The sequence below is a fragment of the Periophthalmus magnuspinnatus genome, chromosome 22 (genome assembly GCF_009829125.3).
Source record: "Periophthalmus magnuspinnatus isolate fPerMag1 chromosome 22, fPerMag1.2.pri, whole genome shotgun sequence".
Taxonomy (NCBI): Eukaryota; Metazoa; Chordata; class Actinopteri; order Gobiiformes; family Gobiidae; genus Periophthalmus; species Periophthalmus magnuspinnatus.
The window spans coordinates 20,992,034-21,014,377 of NC_047147.1; the positions used below are offsets into that span (position 1 = coordinate 20,992,034).

Consider the following 22,344-nt stretch of genomic DNA (forward strand, 5'->3'; position numbering starts at 1 on the left):
ATGACAGTAATGCTAATATTTACTGTGTAGGGTAAAGAAAAATGTCATTGTTATATATATATCTGAAGGGAGGAGCTAACTAGACTGACACTAACACACCTGTTTGTTTTACAGTCTGTTTTTGGCTAGCGCTATTGAACACACCTGTTAGCATACTGTTAGCATACTGTTAGCATACTGTTAGCATACTGTTAGCATACTGTTAGCATACTGGCTCGCACTGTTGTTTTCCTTGTTTTGATTTATGTCTAAGGCCCCATTCCTGCTCAAAGATGGATTGTCTTTCCTGTCTTTAATTACCACTGTGTCCCAGGTCAAGACACTTCACCTTTTCTCTTTTAACTTGTCCAGGGTGGTAGCTGGTTCAAGTCCCAGTGCATAGTATTGCCATTGTGTCACTGTGCAAGACACTTCGTCCATATTGCCCACTCCTAGGTTAAGTCTGTACAATATTAATGCATAAACAGTTTTATATTTCAGCGCGATGTTGCATTGTGGGTAAATAGCTATGGTGGTGTAGGGGAGGGTCTCAGAGGGACGAGAAGTTGGAGCTCAGAAAAACGGAGCAACAAATTAACCCGCTCAGTCTGGTCTTTTGATGTGGACTAGTCTCTCTCCTTCCCTCTCTCTCTCTCTCTCTGTTTCTCCCACTCAATCTCTCCCTCTTTCCCACCTTTCTCTCTTCTCTCTCTCTCCCTCTCTCTGTCTCTACCCTGCCTCCCTTTCCTCTCTCTATTTTCCTCTCCCCCCCTCTCTCCTTTCCTCTTACGGTCTTTCCCCTTCTCTCCTCTCTCTCCTCTTATACCATCTCATGCTCTCTCTCACCTCTCCCCCTCTCTCTATCTCTCCCTCCATCTCTCTGCTTTCTCTTTCTTCCTCTCTCCCACATTACCACCCCCTCTCCCCCATTCTCTTCTGTCTCCTCTTTCTCTCTCCTCTCTTCCCCTTCTCCCACTAAATCCCTCCCTCTCTCTCACCTTTCACTCTTCTCTCACTCTCCCTCCCTCTATCTATTTCCTACTTTCTTATTGCTCTGTTTCTCTCTCTTACCCCCTCTCTTTTCTTTCTTTCTCTCTTTGTTTTGTCTCTCTCCCTCTCTTTTTTCTGCCCCACTCTTCTCCTTTTATTCTCTCTTTATGTCATCTCTTGCTTTTTCACTCTCTTACCTCTCACTTTCTCTCTCCTTCTCTCTCTGCTTTCTCCCCCCTCTCTTTTTTCTCTCCCCTCTTTCTTTCTCTCCTCCTCCTCTCTCTCTCTCACTCCCTCTCTCCACACGTTGGGGAAAGAGGAAGAGACAGAACATCGATGTTGTGGGGGGAGAGGTGAGAACATGAGGCAGGGAGCTGTTGTAAGGACCCCACTGCGCTGGAATCTCACGGAGGGCCCCTGAACGCCAAACAAAACCAGGAAGGGAAAAAATGAAAAGATGAAAAGAAGAAGGGCAAGAGAAAATATCATTTGAAAATATGGTCACAGAGGGAACTGATCGCAAGCGGTGATGAAGTCCCAAGTCAGCCAAGTAGTCGAATATATAGGTTTGTGAATTCAGCGTTTATCTATTATTATTATTATTATTATTATTATTATTATTATTATTATTTTATTTTTTATTTTTTTTAATTTATTTATGTATTTATTTATATATTTTTTTAAGGCAATGCACCTGATTTTTCCTGATGCATTTGAGCAAAATGTGTCATATTGCATAAGCAGCTTTAGAGGTCAAAACGATCACTGTGTGCTGTCTGGACCTAATTACAAAGCGTTTTATTGTCCGATAATCAGGACGTGTCTGTTTGCATGCTAGTTTTTGTTATTGACATCAAACTGAGTTCTGAAAAGTGCTTATAAACTCATCACCGTGAGTAATTAGGGTGTTCAGAATGCATAAAGTAAGTGAGGAAGAACTTTGGCCCAACGCAAACCATTTAAAATTAACTAGTTCTGCTTTTTATGTTTTTAAGACAGTAAAAAATCTGGTAATTTACTGTCTTAAAAATATTGATGAATTGACAAGTAAAGGTTTTCATAAGGTTTTGTAAGCATAACATTTATTTACAGTTTAAAAAAAAAAAAATCTTATACTGTTGAATCAATCATTATAGTCTTATCTATACAGCAAATGTTATTTATTTATTTATTATACTACATCATATTTTATGTATTTATTTATTATACTGCATTATATTCATTTGTTTTATTTATTTATTTATTTATTATTTATAAGAATTACAGTTTAAATTCCAGTTTTGCAAATGCATTTCTTATATTGTATGGCTTCAGTTTTCTCTGGCTTATTGGTAGTATGTGGTAGTCGGGGGGTTTTTTCGGTGTTTTTTCCTAACAATAAAAACAGTATATTCTGCAGACCGGTGCTGTGGAAGAAGACGAGAGTAAATATAATGAAAAAACAAAACAAAATGGCCGCTTTGGGAATAGTGCTGAAGGTTGCGGGTCCCTGGACGAGCTCAACAGTCAAACGCAGGTCTGCTTTTGATTTTTGTTCACATCCTACGACAGTTTGGCTTACCCCTGCCTCCCTTTCCACTGTACACTTCAGTTTTTTTCAGATTTCTTCCCTTGTTTTTGCATTTACTTGGGTTGAGAAAAATTCCTAAGGTTTAGGCCGGCAACAGCTTCGAATTGGCCCTTCTTGTTCCTGGTTTCGAGTATTTGCTTTTTCACATTTAAATCATTTTGAAGACTTTTTTGAGGCGTTTTTATTTATTTTATTATAATATATATGTTTTGTTTTTCAACCCAAAATATCTATATCGCATTACCGGCGCTGTATCTGATTTTTACTGTCTTAAAACGTGAAAAAAATAGTTCATTTTAAACGTTTTGCAGCGGTCCAGTTATTCCTCACTTACCTTGCATGCATTCAGAGCACTCTAAGTATTCACCATGATGAGTTTATAAGCACTTTTCACAACCTAGAGAGATGCTAGCTGCACACTTCCTGAATTGCGGACGATAAAACACTATGCAATTTGTAGCAAGTGAAAAGAAAAAAAATCCCGCTGTTTACAATGCACATTAGCTACAAGCGGCTAAGCTAGTCCCACGACCACCACTAACCAAAAGAACGCTTGGGGAATTCAGTGAACGAAACCCAATCTTCTTATGTCATTTATTTTATTTTTTATGACAAAGATAAGCTCGAATGTGCAGAGAAGGCGACCCGAGCCAGAATCTGTGTGTGCTATCTTAATACCCCGCTTGCACTGGGGGCATAGACCGCGCTGGGCTGAAGTACTTATGAAGTCATAGTATCAGTGTTATGACTACAGCTGCCCGGGGAACGGAAATGCTAGGCTATTGTAGCAGGCGCGAGTCCCAGCGGAGGATACAGTAGTCCTACACTGTGTTTTTGAATGTACGTGTAGAAGCTAGCTCGCAGATAAGCTAACGATGTTTTTAAGGTCGATGGGGGGCACGAACCCAGAGTACCCAGTGGAAACCTATTGCCATACATAGGTAAAACACGGGAACTCGACGAGAAAGTGAGAGGGCTAACCACTCTGCCACCGCGCGGGCTCAGAATTCTTTATTTTATTTAGCCTGCTTCTAACTATAGGTCTATTGTTTGATAGTTATGGCTGTGCCCAATAGTGAATGAATGCTGCTGTTGTGTCCTTGGGCAAGACGCTTAACCCACCTCACCCCCTTGAAGGTGGAAAAACGCTATATAAAAATGTGACCGAATGTGCCAATAGGTATAAATAGGTAGGCTGTAGCTAGCTAGGCAACACAGAAGCCTGCATAGTACAACCTTGATTTTAAATAAAGGTCAAAGTACTTCCAAAATACACATAAACTGCATAATACTCGAATATAACATAAATACTGGGCGATCACGAATACATTTGAATCAATATAGGTCACGCATGTCTGTTGTTGCTTTGCTGAATGTTACACAGCGTGGTATTAAACTTACTAATCTCCACAGAGACAAGCAAGTGGCACCCTGAAGCCTAGTTACAGGTCTGATCTGTGTTTTTTGGACAATAAAAACACTTGTAATTGAATAAATGAAAGATGGATACATGTAATGCCCTATGGTGGAACACTCCAGACGATGCAATAAAATATCTCCATGAAAACACGCAGATAACAGACACTCCACCAGAAAAGTTACATAGTAGTTTGACAAGTTACAGAGAGGAGTTAGAAAAGTATTAATAGTGGTAGTAGTAGTAGTAGTAGTCGTTTGTGAACTGTTGTACAACTTTAATATCTCCACTACTACTTCATTAGCCCAGCCGTAGACGCTACCACTTCGCTAACAACAAAATGGTATTGTCCTTGTAGTTCATGTAGTAACCCCGCTGTTCAGAGTTTTTCTAACATGAGTACTTACATGGGCATACAAAGAGCTAGCGTTGCATCATGTTAGCCGTATTGTTTCCTCGGCTTTGTTGGCGCGTTACTAGAGGGAGGATATTGTATATTGTGGGCTGATCTTTGTTCTTTCTTTGGTAAACAATGAGGAGCCCTTCAGTGCGTTTAAACCCACGTGGCTCTGCATGCAACATGGTGCAATAAGCTAGCCAGGACGCAACGCTTTCCAATGGAAGAATTAGCGTTAGCATCCGGGAGTTCGGAGATGCCCTTGCAGGGACTATCCGTGAATTCCAAGTGACTGGTGGTTTGATTCCCGCTGTGGTCATTGTACACTGATGTGGTGTCCTTGGGCAAGACACTTTTCTCATTTCTCTCATGTGGTAGTGTTTAAAGGTATAGTACGTAACTTTACAGAGGTGGCACACTGTGATTCCATGGATTTTGTGCCAAACTCTGGAATATTATAGCCAAAGGAACAGCATGTTCATAGAAACAAGTAAAGAGTCAGGTTTGTGGAGACGCAAGCAAGCTCATAGAAAAGACACATGTTTTTCAGTGTAATAAAACCATCTATTTTAGCCTATTTTATATTTAAAGTTACATACTATGGTTTTGATTGTGCGTTTTTAGACAAACAGGTGTGCTACCATTTCCAAGCGTGGATAAATTGAGACGCTAACAACAGGGAGGGCATCTGGCATGAAATAGCAATAAATAACGTGTTCATTGCTGCCAAATCATTTGTGTGTTGAGTTTAAATCTTGCTTGAGTCATGACTGAAGAGTTTGCAGGAATGCCGATGATACATTGTGATTCCATGTGAGGAGAGCAGGTCTTTGAAGTGGATCTGGATTAGGGCAAAGTGTAAAGGTGTGATGTCACAGCATGAAATCGATGCCCGTTTATTATATGTGAAAACTTTTGAGCATTAAGTTTAAGAACGATTATGCACAATATGACTACTGCGACAACTACTATTACTTTTCTAACTCCTCTCTAACTTGTTTGGTCAGTTACAACGAGGGATTGTTGGGGATTTTGTGCTACCGCAACGACTTGTGTCACTTGGGGTCACTGAGCAACAACTATACTACACAATAACACCCAGCACTACTAGTACTTCCACTATTACTACGACTAGTACTTTCCTAACTCTCCTCTTTCGCTAACTTGTTTGGTCAACAGTTGCACAAAGCCAAGTTGTTGCCTCCATAGCTCCTTGACAACCCAACCCATGGAGGAAGGGGGTGGTGTGGGGAGGGGGTGGTGGTGGTGGCAGTGAACCCAAACGCCACCCCGGTTGCCACGGGTGACTGTGCACTGACTTGTGGGCAAATGAGCACATGACGGATTAGCTCGCGCGGGGCTCCTAACGTGACCCCTAGGAGTTAGTTTTAGCCTTTAGCTCTTCACCCCTCCTAGCTCCTCGCTCCCTAAGCCCCCCCCTCCTCCTCCTCATGTATAGCCCCTCCCCTTCTCCATCCATAGAAGGCCTTAGTCAAACTCAACAAGCGGAGGAAGTGAAACGCAAACAGATTTAGGTTGTCAAGTTGTAAATGTTCGTTTTTAAAGGGATTGTTGGGGATTTTGTGAATGGGATAAGCAATAGGCCTAATAGTAATTCCGACTTTTAGCTTCCCGACATTCCAAGGTTTGGCTATAATTTTGGTATTAGTAGAATTATCATGTAAAAATTGGCTAAGAGAAGAAATTTTCCACCACAAAATAAAAAAATAAAATAAATAAAACTTACTATTTAACTAAAGGCCGACTGTGTAACTTTGAACCAAAAAATACAATAAAATTAAGGCCTTTTTTTCATTTTGTTTGTTTTTATTGCATTGAAAAACATTTTAAAAACATGCATTCCAACTGTGAGTGGGCTTGCATCTCCACAAACTTGACTCTTATTTGGCTTGAAGGAGGACCACCTACCGCTTGTTTCCATGGAAATGTTGTTCTATTGTTGGCTATAATCTTACATTTTATCACATAAAACATATCTATCCCCATGCAGAATGTTCCAAAGTATGATTTTAACTTTCTATTTCTATGGTTTCATGCTGGTTACGTGCACTTCCAGAAAGTTACACACTGTACCTTTACTTAATTAGCGAATAATCAAATTCTAAAGCTAATAACAAGTTAATTGAATAATCTAACAGAAAAAGTAGCATTAATATTTCAGATGTTACTGGGAAACTAAGAATTTTCAAATTTAAACTTCTTTTACTTTTAACAAACCCGTGACGTAAAAGCCGATGTTTACCGCCACTGTCTACAGCTGAAGACCTACAAAATTACAATATGAAAAAAACTAACTAACACTATGGACCCAGCAGTCCCAGCGGCCCCTCCCAGTCCCATGGAGCATACAGTGTAGTATTTCAAAGTGTTTGCAGATGTCTCCCAGTTAAATGCCTTGTACTGCGCTAACAAACCGGGATTAGAAGGACTACGGCGGCTTAAGTAAAAGTACCCATGCTTCTGGTCACAACTGTTTAGTCTAGCTGTGCATCGCGCCCTCTCGTTTTCCAAAACTAGTTTACAAACATCCGTTGCTAGGGTTGCGCTAGTCTGGTTGTTAGGTTAGCGTGTTTGGAGAAGGCTAGCGCTTTACCTCGTTTCATACTAGCCCTCCTGCCTGACCTGGTTTTTACTCCCCAAAAGTTCTTCCTATTTGTTTCAGTGGAGGTTATAATCTGGCCAGTGCGTATGCCAGATGCCCTTCCAGTTGCAACCAGCTATGTTACTGTAACTGGAGTAGATAATGCAGGAGAAGTGTGTTGCCAAGAGACACAACAGTGGTATTTGTTTGAGCGGGAATAGAACCGGCTACTCTCAGGTGTATGGGTGAGCCAATGGCAGGTATTACTGTCCACTTAACAACAACTACTACAAAAACAGCCACGCTACTACTACTACTACTACTTGGTTATAATTTAATATTCATACAACCACAGCTACTACAACAATTTTTACTACTAATGCCACTTCTTTTGATACTATCACAACTACTACTACTTCTACTACCACTTTTTTTTAGATCCTAGCCCAGAAAACACTACTACAACTATTACTACTCCTACCAATATGATTCATACAACAACAACTACTACTACTAGTACTACTACTACCTTTGATACTACCACAACTAATAAAACTACTACTACTGCTACAACTAGGCCTACTACAACGGCTACCACTACTACTACTATTACAACTACTATAACTTTGATAAATACAAACATCCATTGCTAAGGTTACAGAGGTTGCGGGTTGTTGCGTTAGCTTAGCATGTTCGGAGAATGACCTGCGCCGGTTCTTTTATGTGCGCCCATAAAGGGGCAGAGAGGGAGAGCAGGTCCCCCAGGAGGGCTCGACCTGGAGATGACACCCGCGGTCGCCATGGAGACTAATTCTATGTTGGGTGAGAGATGGGCGGGCGCAGAGTGGGAGGGGTGGGGGGTGTCACGCGTTGTCACTGCTAGTGTAGCAAATGATGTTAATTACAATGCACTTTCAGGTCTTGAACTACAATGGAGTTACTACGGTTAGACTATGACCAACTTGTACTTAGTGGTTATTAGCGGTATTTATTAGCAATTGGATCTCGTATTTGCTTTTGGCATGGACAAAAAAAATGTTAAATGGAGCTGTACCTGATTTTTACTGGCCAAAAAACATGAAAAACACAACTTTATTTTAAACGGTTTGCAGTGATCCAAAGTTATTCCTCATGTACCTTATCCATTCCAAGCATTCTAATTACTTTCTGCAACTTTGAGAGCGAAGTTTTGCTGTCACGGTTAAATTAACAGCAACTAGCATGCTAACACACACTTCCTGATTACCAAACAATAAAACGGTTGATAATTAGTCCATGTGTCCATTGCGTACATACTGTTAAATCCTTATATAAAGGTCTTATATACAGGACAACCACTGATTTGTTAATAAAAATCAAATCATCATTAATTTACATGTACATTTGAAGTTGCATTACAATTATCTCTTTTTCTAAACAACTTTTTTTTTTTTGGACAAGAACATTAGCAAAACCCTTTTACACTTCCAAGTTTTACAGTTCAAGGGCTCCACAGAGAAGGGGGGGTATATCGCTTCCCTGCGGGCCACCCATGGGACCAATACACCTGGCTTAGCAGCTTAACGGCCCTCCCCTCAAACAGCAGGGCCAAAGGGTGCAGAGGCGCAGAACCTGAGACCCTTGATGCCTCCTCGCTCCCTAACCGCTCGCCCCCTAGCTCCTTCCCTCCTAGCCTCCTATCGCCTACCCTCCCATCTGACCTGCTTTTGCTTCCCAAGGGTCCTGTCTATCTGTTTCAATGGGGTTTACAATGGGGAGGATGTGGTCGATGTGTACGCCAGATGCCCTTCCGAGCACCAACAGCAAACAGCAAGCAGCTACGTGGAGGCAATGTGGGAGGAGTGTCTTGCCGAGAGACCCAATGGCGGTATTTTCTTGAGTACGACTCGAACTGGCTACTCTCGGGTTTATTGGTGAATGCTAAAGCTAATTACATCACTGTCCACTAACCAAGAACTACTACAACAAAAAACTATTATTACTACTACATTACTACTACTGCTGCTACTAGGCCTACAACTACCATTACTGCTGCTACAACTACCACTACTACTTTTACTACAACAACTTATATAGAAACTACACCTACTACTACTGCTACTACTACTATGACAACTGCTGCTGCAACTACAACTACTACTGACATTTCTAACACTATTAGTACTACTGCTTGTACTACAACAACTTATATAGTTATTACACATACTACTGCTACTACTACTACTACAATGACGACAACTGCTGCAACTACAACTACTACTGACATATCTAACTCTATTACTACTACTGCTTCTACTACAACAACTTATATAGTTATTGCACATACTACTGCTGCTACTACTGCTACTACTACTACTACTACTACGACGACGACAACGACAACTGCTGCAACTACAACTACTACTGACATTTCTAACTCTATTACTTCTACTGCTTTTACTACAACTTATTTAGATACTACACCTACTACTACTACTACTACTACTACTACTACTACTACTACTACTACTACTACTACTACTACTACTACTACTACTACTACTTCTACGACGACGACAACTGCTGCGACTACAACTACTACTGACATTTCTAACTCTATTACTACAACTGTTTTTACTACAACAACTTATTTAGATATTACACCTACTACTACTACTACTACTACTACTACTAATACTAATACTACTAAGACAGCTGCTACTGCAACTACAACTGACATTTCTAACACCATTACTACTACTGCTTCTACTATGACAACGACTTATATAAATAGATACTACTACAGCCTGTATAGTACTACTTACAACAGATAGACACTTTTTGATTCAGAAGACAATTCAAAACAGTAACAATAACTTTAAAATAAACTCCTATATCTCCTCTCCTTCTCCTGACCCCCCCCCCTCTCCTCCTTATATTTACTCTCGATGGGTTTACTGTACTGTATTTTACGCCGGGGCCGAAGACTGACCCGGGCGCGCTGTCCTGGTATCTTTGTGTCCGAGTGCTTCCTGTTTTCACTGCGCGGGCGACCCTCGTCTTTACAGGGGTGAGGTCGGGCCGGCAGGGGACGGGGGGGAAGGAAGGGCAATGGGGGAAGGCGGGAGCGAGGGGGGGGGGGGGGCAACCGAAGGCTAATTGTGAATGTGAACGCTGAGGAAATAACAGACTCCGGGCCTTCAGTCAAGTCAGAGTTAGCAATCACATCGACGTGGGCTAGCGTGACGTTATATTTCAATGGATTTCATATACAGAGAAGAACGGTATATTAGGGTTCATGTATTGTTATAGTGTGTGTGTAGTAATCTTAATAGTTTTCTTACAAACTTAAATTTTATGAACCCGAACTTGCCGACTTCTCCTTCCAGTTTACCTTTCTGATAACATAATCTCTACATCGTACTGAGGAGCTTACATCCATATCCTGGGATTTCCCTTGGACTAAAGCGGCTGGAAAATGTCCAGAGGAGAGGGGAGAGGGGAGGAGAGGGGGAGAGAGGGAGGGAAGAGGGGAGAGGAGGAGGAGGGGAGAGGAAGAGAGGAGAGGAGAGGAGAGGAGAGGAGGGGAGAAGAGGAGGAGAGGATCCAGCAGGCATACAGACAGCTTGACCCTCTACTTCCAGCTCTCTCCGGCTGATCTAGCGGGCCATGTGCCAATTACAGTCGGGGCATCTGAGGTAGTCTGATCACGTGTGCCCTGCTCTCCACATGCGTGTACCAGGTAGTAAGAACTGCATATGTCACAGCATAGGTACACGGAAGGAATATTTTAACATAACATAACATGATAACTTAAAATATCCAATACTATCTTAATTTGTGTCGTTACATAATGGTTCAAACTTCCATTTCTATCAAGGAATACGAAAACAATGAAGTCAAAATGAGAACAATGTGTGCTGTCTACATTAGAGAAACCAGGAAACCAGTAAATGCGCTGTTAGCATGCTAGTTGATGTTAGCATTACTGTCCAAATCACTTCTAAGCTCATTGTATTTAATGATTAAGACACTAGGAATGTGTTAGTAAAATGGGGAATAACTTTGGATCAACGCAAACAGTTTAAAATGAATTAGCAAAAGCCTTTTTTACAAATTTAACTTTCTTGCTAACTTCTAGCTTTGACGCTACATTGACGTCATACTAGTCGTGTCCTATATACCCCGCATCCGGCCATTTTGTGGGGTCATCGGCGTCCGCGGAGAGGGGGTGTAGGGGCCAATTTTGTTATACTGAATCCAAAAGCCAACATTTGTTTCCTTCGGCCTTGTTGTTTTTTGAGCTCGGAGGGGGGTTCTTTCTCCTTTTGAGTTTTTCAGTCGCCCCGGACAAAAGCCGGTGGTTGAGAACATATGTAGAGACCCCCCTCATTCTCTACCCCCTCACCCCTGGTTCACTCCACTCTCTCCTTTTACTCCATGAATGCCACTATTGGGCATTCAGAGTTCCGCAAAGTCCCAGAGAATTCAACCTCTGCGAATTCGGCAATGGCGCGAACATTTGCTTAACAAACTGAAAGAGGGGAAAAAGAATAGTTAATGGGTGCGAGGGAGAGTTTATGGGTGGGAGAACAGCGTGAGGATAATTCAATTAGGAGAAATGAAGGCAAGTTGGAAAAGTGGGATTATTTTTGTACAGGTTGGGACACAAAAGATGGAGGGGAATCTGCAGACTGGGAGAGCGGTTTTGAAAGGAAGCTCTAAAATGCCTTTCTTCTGTGATACTTTCGCACACTTTGAATCGGATTTTAAAACAATTCCGAAGAAAGTTGCGCCTCCAAACTCTGCGTGCAACTTCTAAATCTTGAAAGTCGAGTAAGTTCAATGGAAACACTTGTCTGAACTACAACTTGAAGACTGAACCAGGTTTACCAGGTTTATTTGAGCAATATTTCTCTTGTCCCAGTACAGATATATTGTATAAGCAAAAGTCAAAGGTCAAACGTCGAAATAAGGTCACAATACGTCCACTGTGTACTGTCTGCAAATAATTATAATGTGTTTTATTGTTCAAGAATTAGGAAGTGTGTGTTAGGATGCTGGCTGTTAGCATTAGCGTGATGGCAAAACTCCACTCTGGTTTCTGAAAATTGCGGGAAAAAAATGCTTATAAACTCATCGCAGTGAATAATTAGGATGTTCAGAATGCATAAGGTAAGTGAAGAATAACTTGCAAACTGTTGAAAGTAAACTAGTTCAGTTTTCCATGATTTTAAGACAATAAAAATCTGGTACACCGTCTCTTAATGCAAGAGTGGGGAACATGCTAAAGCCATAACAGAGGGAGGCAAGCAGAAAAGTTACACAGTGCACCTTTATATCCTTATTGCTCTCACTGCCAAAAATACCAATTACTCCTCAGCTATTTAAAACAAGCTCAATTTTGTAAACAAAGTGGTTTGAATTGGCGACTGAGCGAATAAACGGTGGAAGCGGTGAACAGATGTGTAGTCATTTGGATAATGGTGACAATAATGCGCAGGCAGCAGGAGCTAGACTTTGACCGCGGCTTCAGTTTTTGTGTGTACCGCGAGATGTGGGATGGAGAGGCAGTTGAAGCTTGACTGCCCCTGAATAGGTAAAAGTGGTTCAAGTCCCCCTGATTAAGCCCTGTATATACGTAATGGATTTAGAGCCTCTTCAATTAGGCTGTATTTGCCGCTCTTTCATTATATGGGCTTTGGGTTAGGTAATCTGCCGCTTTTGGTGCGAGGAGTGGGTAGAATAAGGGGAGGGGCAACAGGCGATGATGGTGGGATTTTTTGGAACCTTAAAGATCCTTCTCCAGATCAGTTGTAGGTTGATGGGGTAAGCCAGAACAACCGGACACAGCGAGAACATGCAAATTTTACACAAAAAGGTCCCACAATTTTGGCGACTCTCTTGTTTGTTAATGGTTGCCAGATTAGCAAGCTCCACTGATAGATAGATAGATAGATAGATATATTATGGCACAATGCAAAAAGGCGATTTCTGCTAAAACAATTACACTGATATAGAAACTTGTCACCAGCTCAAGATCTGGTCTCTTAGATGCTACTTCTAAAAAGTTGGACCAATTGCACGGTATTATGGTCATTATGGTCATTTTTATATAGCACTTTTCCACCTTCAAGACACTTAAAGCACTTTACATCAAGGAAGCACTCACCCACACACATATATATTCATGCAGCAGTGTACGCAGACACCGGGGGCGAGGTGGGTTAAGTGTCTTGCCCAAGGACACAACATCAGTAGTCATCTGTGGGAGGTCGACTCACACCGTCAAACTGCGACAGTGGATCTGCCCAATCTACCAATGATGTTTATGTTGAGAGCGGGATTTTAACTGCCAGACTTCGGATCAGTGGATAGACACTCCACCAACGGAGCTGCTGTCGCTCCTATGGATTATGGATCAAATGAAGTAATAAAAAAACACAATTACTACAGAGAGAATAAATTGTACTTTTACCTAACTGAGGCTTTACTGCAAAATCTTAACGCATTCAAAATAGGAGTTTCAGTTCTAGCAATCAAGCAATAAACAAACTCAATCCTGCATTTCCGGATTGCTATTTTCTTTCATTTTCGCATACACATACATCCCTTCCCCCTCGGTATATTGTCCCCACATCCCTGGGACATGGAGCAGCTCCTGTGTCCTCCTGAAATCTGACCTCCGCAGCAAAATCAATACAGCACGATGTAGTGATCATGTCCTTACATTAGCCGAGGTGGGGGACAAGCTTTTCTTTTCATTCTCCAACACAAGCCCCAAGCATGGAGAGATTATGAACTAAAATAAAAGGATGCAAGATGTTTGAACCAGCGAACTTCCAGCTATTTTGTAGCAAACACGCGATATTGATATTGATACCACTGGGTGTATCCATTGAAAAGACCCAAGCTGATCACTGACCATTATAAATGACTGAATCTTCATTAAAATTTGCTTAATTACACCTGTCAACTCAGAATCCTGTAAACATACTGTTACAAAAAATATGCTTTTATGATATCAACCTCAAAAATACCAGCTAAGACAATATTTGGCTTTCGAAGTACCGCCAGATCAAAACCCGGAAATGGTTTAAATTGACTAAACCATGTGCAAAATTAATAATACCAAGCCATACGAGATAATTCTAAACAATAATTAACCCATAGGAGACAAAAACATGAACTGATTTACCTGCTAATTAAAGAAATACTTCTGACGCAACCAGACGCAGCCCACGTACAATAAGTGCAGTATACAGTACATGTACCACAGTTTGAGAAACACTGATCTAGAGTGAAGCAAATAAGGTTGCGTAAGGATAGCTGGACTTTAAATAGAAAAGTGATTCAGTGAACAAAGTGCTTAGACAACATCCCATAATAAACCACTTGCATATCACGTTGGCCAATTATTTTACATTGACCTCATTCATTCAACAGCATTACGGTCTAGACTAAATGGTGCTTCATACTGTAGTGGGTGTCAGCTTGTGTTTGGGCTATTGCGTCTTACTCAGAGTGCTGACCGGCGCAAACAAGTCCACTGTGATTAGCTTGACCGGGTCACAGTGTCCGGCTGACAGGTACCGGACAGGTGAATCCGCTATCTCCTGACAAGTTTGTGACAGGTGTGTAGAAGTGCTTTTAAATCCGCAGAGAATTTTTGAATTTCTGTTTTTCCCAATTTTTCTGGCATGAAATTGAAGAAATGATTGGATGCGCAAAACTCGAGGCTTTGTGGTGATAGAACTAGACCTAGCAACAAGATTTTTGTATTTTTTTATTGTGTTTGCTGTTGTCAACCCAAAGCTAAGAATTTTTTCCATTACAACAAAGACTAAACTATTTGAAAACAGCTACCAAACAGATTCATTATGTAAATAGCAATAAATTCATGACAAATACTGTTTATGTAATGCAGAGAGTCCATGTATTTCTTAAAAGGAATGAATATACAGGACTAGACCAGAACTAAATCAGACATTTGAGTGAAATCAGAAGAAGTCCATGAACATCGTCTGCGTTCATGCTAGTCCTGGTCAGATCCCAGCTTAGTCCTGATGTAGACTTTGTTTGTCCCTGGTCTAGTCCAACTTTAGTCCTGGTTTAGTCCCAGATTAGTGCCAATATCAATGTGGTGTGTACAAATATGAATCCAGCCAATCACTTGACCATGTTTAAAGGTGGATTATGTAACTTTTCTAAGCCACCGGTTTGTCTCCACGGAGATGTAATAGGTTTGTCTGGAACGTCCCACAGTGTAGCACTTCACTTAAACAACAAGAAAACGATAAAAACGCTTGTAATACGACGAATATTACATCATTCTTAACAAACCATATTTTCATTTCAGTTAAGTCTAGTTACTATAGTGTTACAGTTTAATGTCATACTGTGGAATATTCTGGCAAAGCAATAACAACTCCATGAACACAATAAGTCCCTATGCGTCATCAGAAAAGTTACGCAATGCATCTTTATTAATAACCATTGCTTATAGCACAATAGCATAGCAACTTCTTACAGACGCTTTGACTCAGGGCACATCCAAACTCAATCCATAGGTTTCAGAATGATGAAAAATTAGGGCCGTCGCCATAGTGATTAACCATTTATGCCAAAATATAATATCATTTGAATGGAGAGAAAGTCCTCGAAATATTGTATATAACTGGAAATTGAAACCCATGGATACCACACAACTCCACTCATACTTTTCACAATATTATTATTATTTTATCGTCCACATTATCAGCTCTTACCGTGAGATGTTGGAATAACCACGCCCGCATGATGTTGGTTGCAACTTTGGGGAAAATTCCGCGTTTTTTCTGCCTCTTCTTGTCTTTATCCGGGTCGTCGTCGTCTCCTGTCCCGGGCGAGGCTACGCTGTTGTCTAGACCATCTCCTGGACGGAAACCAAAACCAGCGTTAAATACATCCCCGGATTCGCCCACCCAACCGGATTTCAGATAGTGCAAAGTAGGAAAGGAGAGTGATCCAGGCAGAAACGTGAGGCTCGTGAGTTATGAGTGGATGGATGGATGGATGGACAGAGACGGTGGATCTGTGGTGCGATGGTACGACGTGTTTAAAGGGTCTTAAATGGATGATATGGAAAAGAATGGGAGGTTTAGGCTGTAGCACTAGCATCAGCCACTGGTTAATGACACAAAATAGATCTTTTTTACCATCGTGCTAACTATATTCCATAATTTGATCAACTTATAACATACTTTCAGAAATACTTTTACTTTAGTTTATTCATCTGACGTAGAAGATGTTGAACTTTGTGCCAGTTTTTGGTTCATGTGGATAGGTCCAGCAATTACAGAGATATTAACCATAAAACAAGCCAAAAAAACAGCCGTAAGAACAAGAACCAACATGGACTCGGACATTTCATACTTCATCAGAACGTCTGCAGAAGAATGACTCTATGCCCCTCCCTCCAACAATTGTTGCTATGGAGATTATCAACAGTACACTTATAAGTTCTTGCTCAGTTTTAAACTATAGGGACTCTTGAATGTTGTGATCTCAGGTGAACACAACCTATTTCACTGTCTATACTAAGAAGTGCGAGGGGTCCGTTGCGACTGGTTGGTGCATGCCTTGGCGGAGGGCGGGGGCCTTATGCGGAGGGCCCGGTCTGCTTGTTCTATACCCCAGAGCACGGAAGAGGGGAATCAGGGTTAATGACTCCAATGTTATGCTTGGACGCGGAAACACTGGGGTTCTCATTGCACTGCACAGTCAGTCAGAGGAGAAAGAGGGGAGGGAGAGAGAAGAGACAGAGGAGAGGAAGAGAGAAGGAGACAGAGAAGGAGGCAGAGGAGAGAAAGAGAGGAAGGGAAAGAGGGGAGGTGAGCGAGCTGGAGAGGAGTAGAGAGAAGAGATTCAAGGGGTGAAGACAGGATAAAGGGGAAGAGAGGAGAGATGGAGAGTAGAGGGGAGGAGAAAGGAGACGAAAGGAGAGAGAGGAGAACACTGGGATGAGAGAAGAGGAGAGAGAAGGAGGGAGAGAGGGGTGAACTGAGGAGATAAGAAAGGCAAGTGAGGAAGAGAGAGAGGCAGATTAAGATGGGAGGGAAGGAAAGAGAGAGAAGGGATGGAGAGAAGAGAGGGAGGAAAGAGGAGTGGGATGGGAGGAGAGAGAAAGAAGGGGGAAGGATACTTTGCAAGTCACCGAGACAGTTTTGCCAACGATTCCACCAAAGTTTTCTAGCTCCGGTCTGTCACCATGCACTCGGACTTGTCTTTTCCTCCCTCCCCCCTCTTTTCCAGCCCATCCCCTCATCTCTCTCTCTTTCCCCCCTCTCTCTCTTTCCCTCTCTTTCACCCCTGCTTATCCCACCAGATTAGCATGACACGCTACTAGCAACAACTGCGGCGTCTTGGCTAGAGCTAGCATTAACGCCCCATCACCTTCATACCAAGTTCCAAAAATAAAAAATAAAATAAAAATGGTGTCCAACGTTTCTTCCAACCTTCAAATCGAAAGTTTCCATTCTTAGCATTAATTGTGCATTAGCAAAAAATGATTTACCTTTAGCGCTCGTGGTTATTTTTTTCTAGCCCGGGGCCGCGAATGCCTTGAAAGCCTTCCTTGAGGGCATCTAAATTATGTATCTGAGAAAGTCGTCCACCGCGCCGCGCAAGGACCCGGGCTACCTCCGTATGTCCGCACGTTTTTGGGGAGGCGTCAATCACGGGCACCTATACGCGGATTAATCTCGCATAAATATTTGAACTAATGACATTAAAAAAGGGGAGGAAGGGAAGCCGTCCGACAATGGCGTAAAATAAACAGAACGCAAGGACAGCAGGGGCTCTGGGTGTGGACTCGTTTCCGTCGTGTAAAAATGACTTCCAATGAGTCTGCTTTTCTTGAGTTGTTTTTACTTAACAATCGAAGCAAGGTTATCTAACTTACTTCAAGGTATTTGCGATTTTTTCTCACATGCATTAAGCTAAATTCTATACTCATAAGTCTTTGCCCTCCAACCAGAGAGTAACCAGTTCTCCAGTCATAGTAATATTACCTTCTGCAGAATCCCTGACTGATAATAAATTCATTTTTAAAAATTGTGGGTGACCGCAGTGCAGCACCTTGGGGACCCATTTCCGAAGTTTTAGCCAGGATCTTGGTGAGTATTAGCCTACGTCGCATATTTTAGGTTGATGGTGGCAACTCAAATACCATAGTAAGGAATCTAAGTCAAACACAGGCAGAACATGCAAAAGTCTACACAGAGCTTCAACAAAGTAACATTCCAAAATCTTTCCTAGCAACACATCCTACATATCCCTCACTATACTTTACGTTTATTGTCACTTAAAATATCCAATAACAACTTTAAACGCGGTACAAGCTAGCTGCCCGTCCACGTGAGATCCGCGAGGAGCACGGAGAGGAGCCGATATCGCCTGGAGTCCGGTTTCACCCGCGCGGTCGCATGCTAGGGGCGGGAGGCACAGAGCATGCTGGGTAACCGAGAGACAGGTCAGTCCGCAAATACGCCGGCCGGGTCGCGGTATTCCTGATTGGGGGAACGGGGGGAGGGGGGGGGGGGGGGGGGGGGGGGGGGGTATCGCGTTGCAGTGAAAATGGAAACGTCAATAAAATGAATCTGGTGGACTTTGGGCCACTGTGAAACAAACAGCAAGACAAGCACAGAGTGTCAGGGGGATTCAAGGAAGGAGGGGCAGAAAGATCTGTGCAGGTGCAGCCCCCCGCCCAAGTTACAGCTCAGATCTGTGGTGAGGTGGCCACGCTCACAGTTAAAAGTTTTCAGTAACAAAACCATCTTTAATAGAACAAATGCTTATTAAATAGTCAAAGCAAAGCAGTAGCGTCTCCACGAAGACCTTTCACCAGAAAAGTTGTGTAATGCCCCTTGAAAACACAGTAGCCAAACTATTTACTTTTGAAGGCTGATGATCTAAGAGTTTTATTTTTTGCTTACCAGGTCCCCAAATGAACATCTTGAAGAGGAATCACCACAAAGCTAGAAATGTCCCTGTTTGTATCTAAATTCACTCATGTTTTTTACTTTTTTTGTACTTTTTTGCAGTGAAGGCAGAGTCACATTTCGGCAGGAAGGCCCCTCACAGTGGGAGCAGACCCACGTTTATTGTTTTAGGCTTTCCTCGACAAGGATTCGTACTTAGCCAGGGATTTACGGCATTTGCCACTAATGAGTCCCCATTCTAAAGTTGCGGCCCCCCGTAGCTAGCGTGCGTCTCCGTGCCCCTGTGTCCTTGGCGGCGCACGGGGGGCTACGCTAACGTCACGCTAACGCAGAGTTTGCTAAGTCGGCACTTCTGTGTTAGCCTGTGCGCTCCGGCCCTGCGCTAATGATGTGGAAGCAAAACACAGGCAGACGAACAGCGGGCCAAAGTACAGCCAGTGGAAAACAGGAGAAGCAGAAAGAGGAGTTTGAGCTAGAAAGCACACTGCAGAAAAACGCAATTGTTTTGTCACAGTGCTAAAATCTCAAACTCAATTTCGATACTATGTAATTGACTTGATACTCAACACAACGAACGCTCTTTCTTTAGGCAATAGAGTTTGATTTTCAACATAAATCTTCTCTATTCCCACGTGGCCTTATATCTGCGTAATCCCTCAGTCGTCCAGTAGGTTCATAGTGGTCCATGGGCGTATAACTAGTCTATGTGTCTTGTACTTGTTCTGATACAGCTCAAGATCATTCTAAAGTTATTCAGGAATGGTTAATTTCTGTCCTGTGAATGTGACTGTTTTAGCATCGATACCTGATCAAATGAGTGTCTAGTTTCGATACTAATTTTCGTAACAATTAGTATCTGATTTTCGATAACCGTAAAATGCAATGTCTGGCTTAGTTGAAACGACTTGAATTATGGTGTTTGGAATATGTTTTAAAGTGCTGTGTTCAAGTTCAGAGTATTCTATCTATGGGTTTCAGAATTCTGTTTGCAGACGCCATTTTGAGAACTTTCCGCATTTCAAAAGATGGAAGAACCGTGCTCATTCTTCATCAGTCTGAATCTTATGAATTGGCTTATTATGAGGCGATAGGAACTGTGTGTTGCATTATAGCAAGTTTTAAGTTTAAGTTAACGTAATTAGCCTTAATAAAGCATGAACATAGGCTTAATTCATACTTTAGTTAGTAGTTTCAGTCTGTGCATATTACTATTATGTCCTGGGGCAAGACACATTACCCTACGTGCAAATGTACAGTGAGTAATAGAACGTGGTCTTCGAAGGCAAAACTCAAGGCAGCTTATGATTAGGTTGAGGTTAAAAGAATAAAAAGCAAGTTTGTATTCTAGGGTTGAACGATGTGTTAATTCCGATTTGATTGCGAATAATCTCGACGTTATATTGTATTCTACATGTGACAGAATTTTAAATGCATATATTTTTTTTTCCATTTTGCTTACATTGATCTAAAATGCAAAAGCAGACCAAAGAATTGCTATCAAACCCGCGCCAAAGACATTAAAAGGACAGAGACTTAAGACTAGCATACTTGTTCAACCTCATTACATGTATCTAAGGCAGCGCTGGTTTCTTCGCATCCACCCCCACTTCTCTTTCTTATGAGGCAGGCAAGAGAAGGAACGCTGGAGGGCAAATTGTCCCAAACGCTAATGGCTTCTGACTGTTCCCTGGCAACTCTGCTTCTGCTGCCATGCTAACCTGTGCTACGGCTAGCAGGGAAAAAAAAAAAAAAAAAATGGACAAGGAACACTGCAAAAAGTTACATCTAGGTAAGTTACATAAACGTTTCATTTTAAGTGCAAATATTTATTTTTTTTGTCTTTAAAAATGCGAAAAACAGAAATAGTTCATCTGAAATGGTTCGCATTGGTCCAAAGCTATTCCTCATTTAGCTTATGCATTCTGAGCGTCCTAATTATTCACCATGATGAGTTTGGAAGTGCTTTTCATAACTTTCAGACACCACAGCAGAGTTTTGCCATCACATTAATGCTGAGAGAACTAGCATGCTAACACACACTTCCTTCCAAAAAACAACAGTTACAGGGTCTAAGTTTAACAAGATGCATTGTTGTGTTTTATTTACAAAAAAGTCTTGTTCCATTGGTATCTTCATTAAAGCAATTTTAACATTTTTTTTTCCCCTTTTTGCAGTGTAAGAAAGACGTGGTCTAGGTAGGACATCCCATCGTCTGGACCATGTGACATAGAGGAGGGAGGACGGGGGGGCTGTTAGGAGGAGGGGGCTCTGGTAGGGCCTTGGGGGGGGGGGAGTGGGGGTGCCGGTGGGGCATAGCCTGGGGCACTTCTGGAAAAGCAGTGCCCTTGGAGATGAAGAAAAGGCGAAAAAAGATCCCTTCTTTTTCGTCCTGTAGCTACAACAATCTCTCATTTTTTTCTCTGTCAATATCTGTGACTTTAAATGGTTGAAATGAAACTTTTGGGGCCATATTTTTATTATTTATTCCCTTTTTTTTTCATTGTCAGGAGAATATGGCAATATGCAAAACAGCGAGTGAATCCGGTGATTTTGAAGGCACTGGTGCACTGTACAAATCACAATTTTATAATCTTGCACTATGTAACTTAGAATGTTCCGCAGTATGACAACGTAGAGGCAACCAAGTACCACCACCAAGCCAAGTTACATATCAGCCCTGCGGAGAGGTGACCCCGCTCAAGATTACACGTTTCGCGAGACATTTTTGAGCAGTAAAAACACCTGTGATTGAATAGATGCAAGAGGCTCCAATCCAGGCCAAATAAAAAAGTCAGGTTTGTGGAGAGGCAAGCTCGCTAATGTTTTATTATGTTTTAAATTGCAATAAAAACATCCATAGAGAAAAATCTATTTCTATTTTAATATATCTCTTTGGCAAACATTATGTACTATGGCTAAAAAAATAAAGATGTGGGGGGTTTCGCTAGCAATCTCGGAACGCTCGCCACACTACGGCAACCCGCTTGGCCATTTCTCATCACCAGCGGGCGCTTATTAAAAATGCATTCAGATGGATCTCCCTGTGTAAACCGCTCTCAGGCTGGGCTCATTAAGGCGAAGGGGAAGGGACGCAAACACAACAGCAACAACCGCGCAAATATGTAACGTCTGCACATTTTCAGCCTTCTCGTAAACAAAGAATTGGCTATTTTTTTATTTTGGTGACAGGGTCTCTGCTGCCAGCCTCAAATTATAATATTTAATTAGGCAGTGGTGCAGTGGGTTGAGCATTGGCCCGCTAACGAGAGGGTTTGAACTTGACTTAATGCAGTGAGTCAATTGTGTAGTAAATATGGTAAGGGTAAATGTATATTAGTAGTAGTAGTTGTAGTAGTGGTAGTAGCCTATTGGTAGAGGAGGAGAAAGGCGGAAGTTGCTAGTATGCTGCAAGCCTCACAGTGATAATAT

The 22,344-nt window shown here is 41.9% G+C and overlaps 1 protein-coding gene across 7 annotated transcripts in view; it reads right to left on the minus strand.

The window, feature by feature from the left end:
* meis2a (Meis homeobox 2a) overlaps positions 1-22,344 on the minus strand; it is a 168,632-nt gene that overhangs the window by 85,853 nt on the left and 60,435 nt on the right. For 5 of the 7 annotated variants that reach the window (XM_033988129.2, XM_033988130.2, XM_033988127.2 and 2 more), the window contains one exon: positions 15,703-15,848. In XM_033988129.2, coding sequence (XP_033844020.1) covers positions 15,703-15,848 — 146 coding nt within the window. The remainder of the gene's footprint in view (positions 1-15,702; positions 15,849-22,344) is intronic. The other 2 variants (XM_033988128.2, XM_055230984.1) reach the window with 1 other exon arrangement.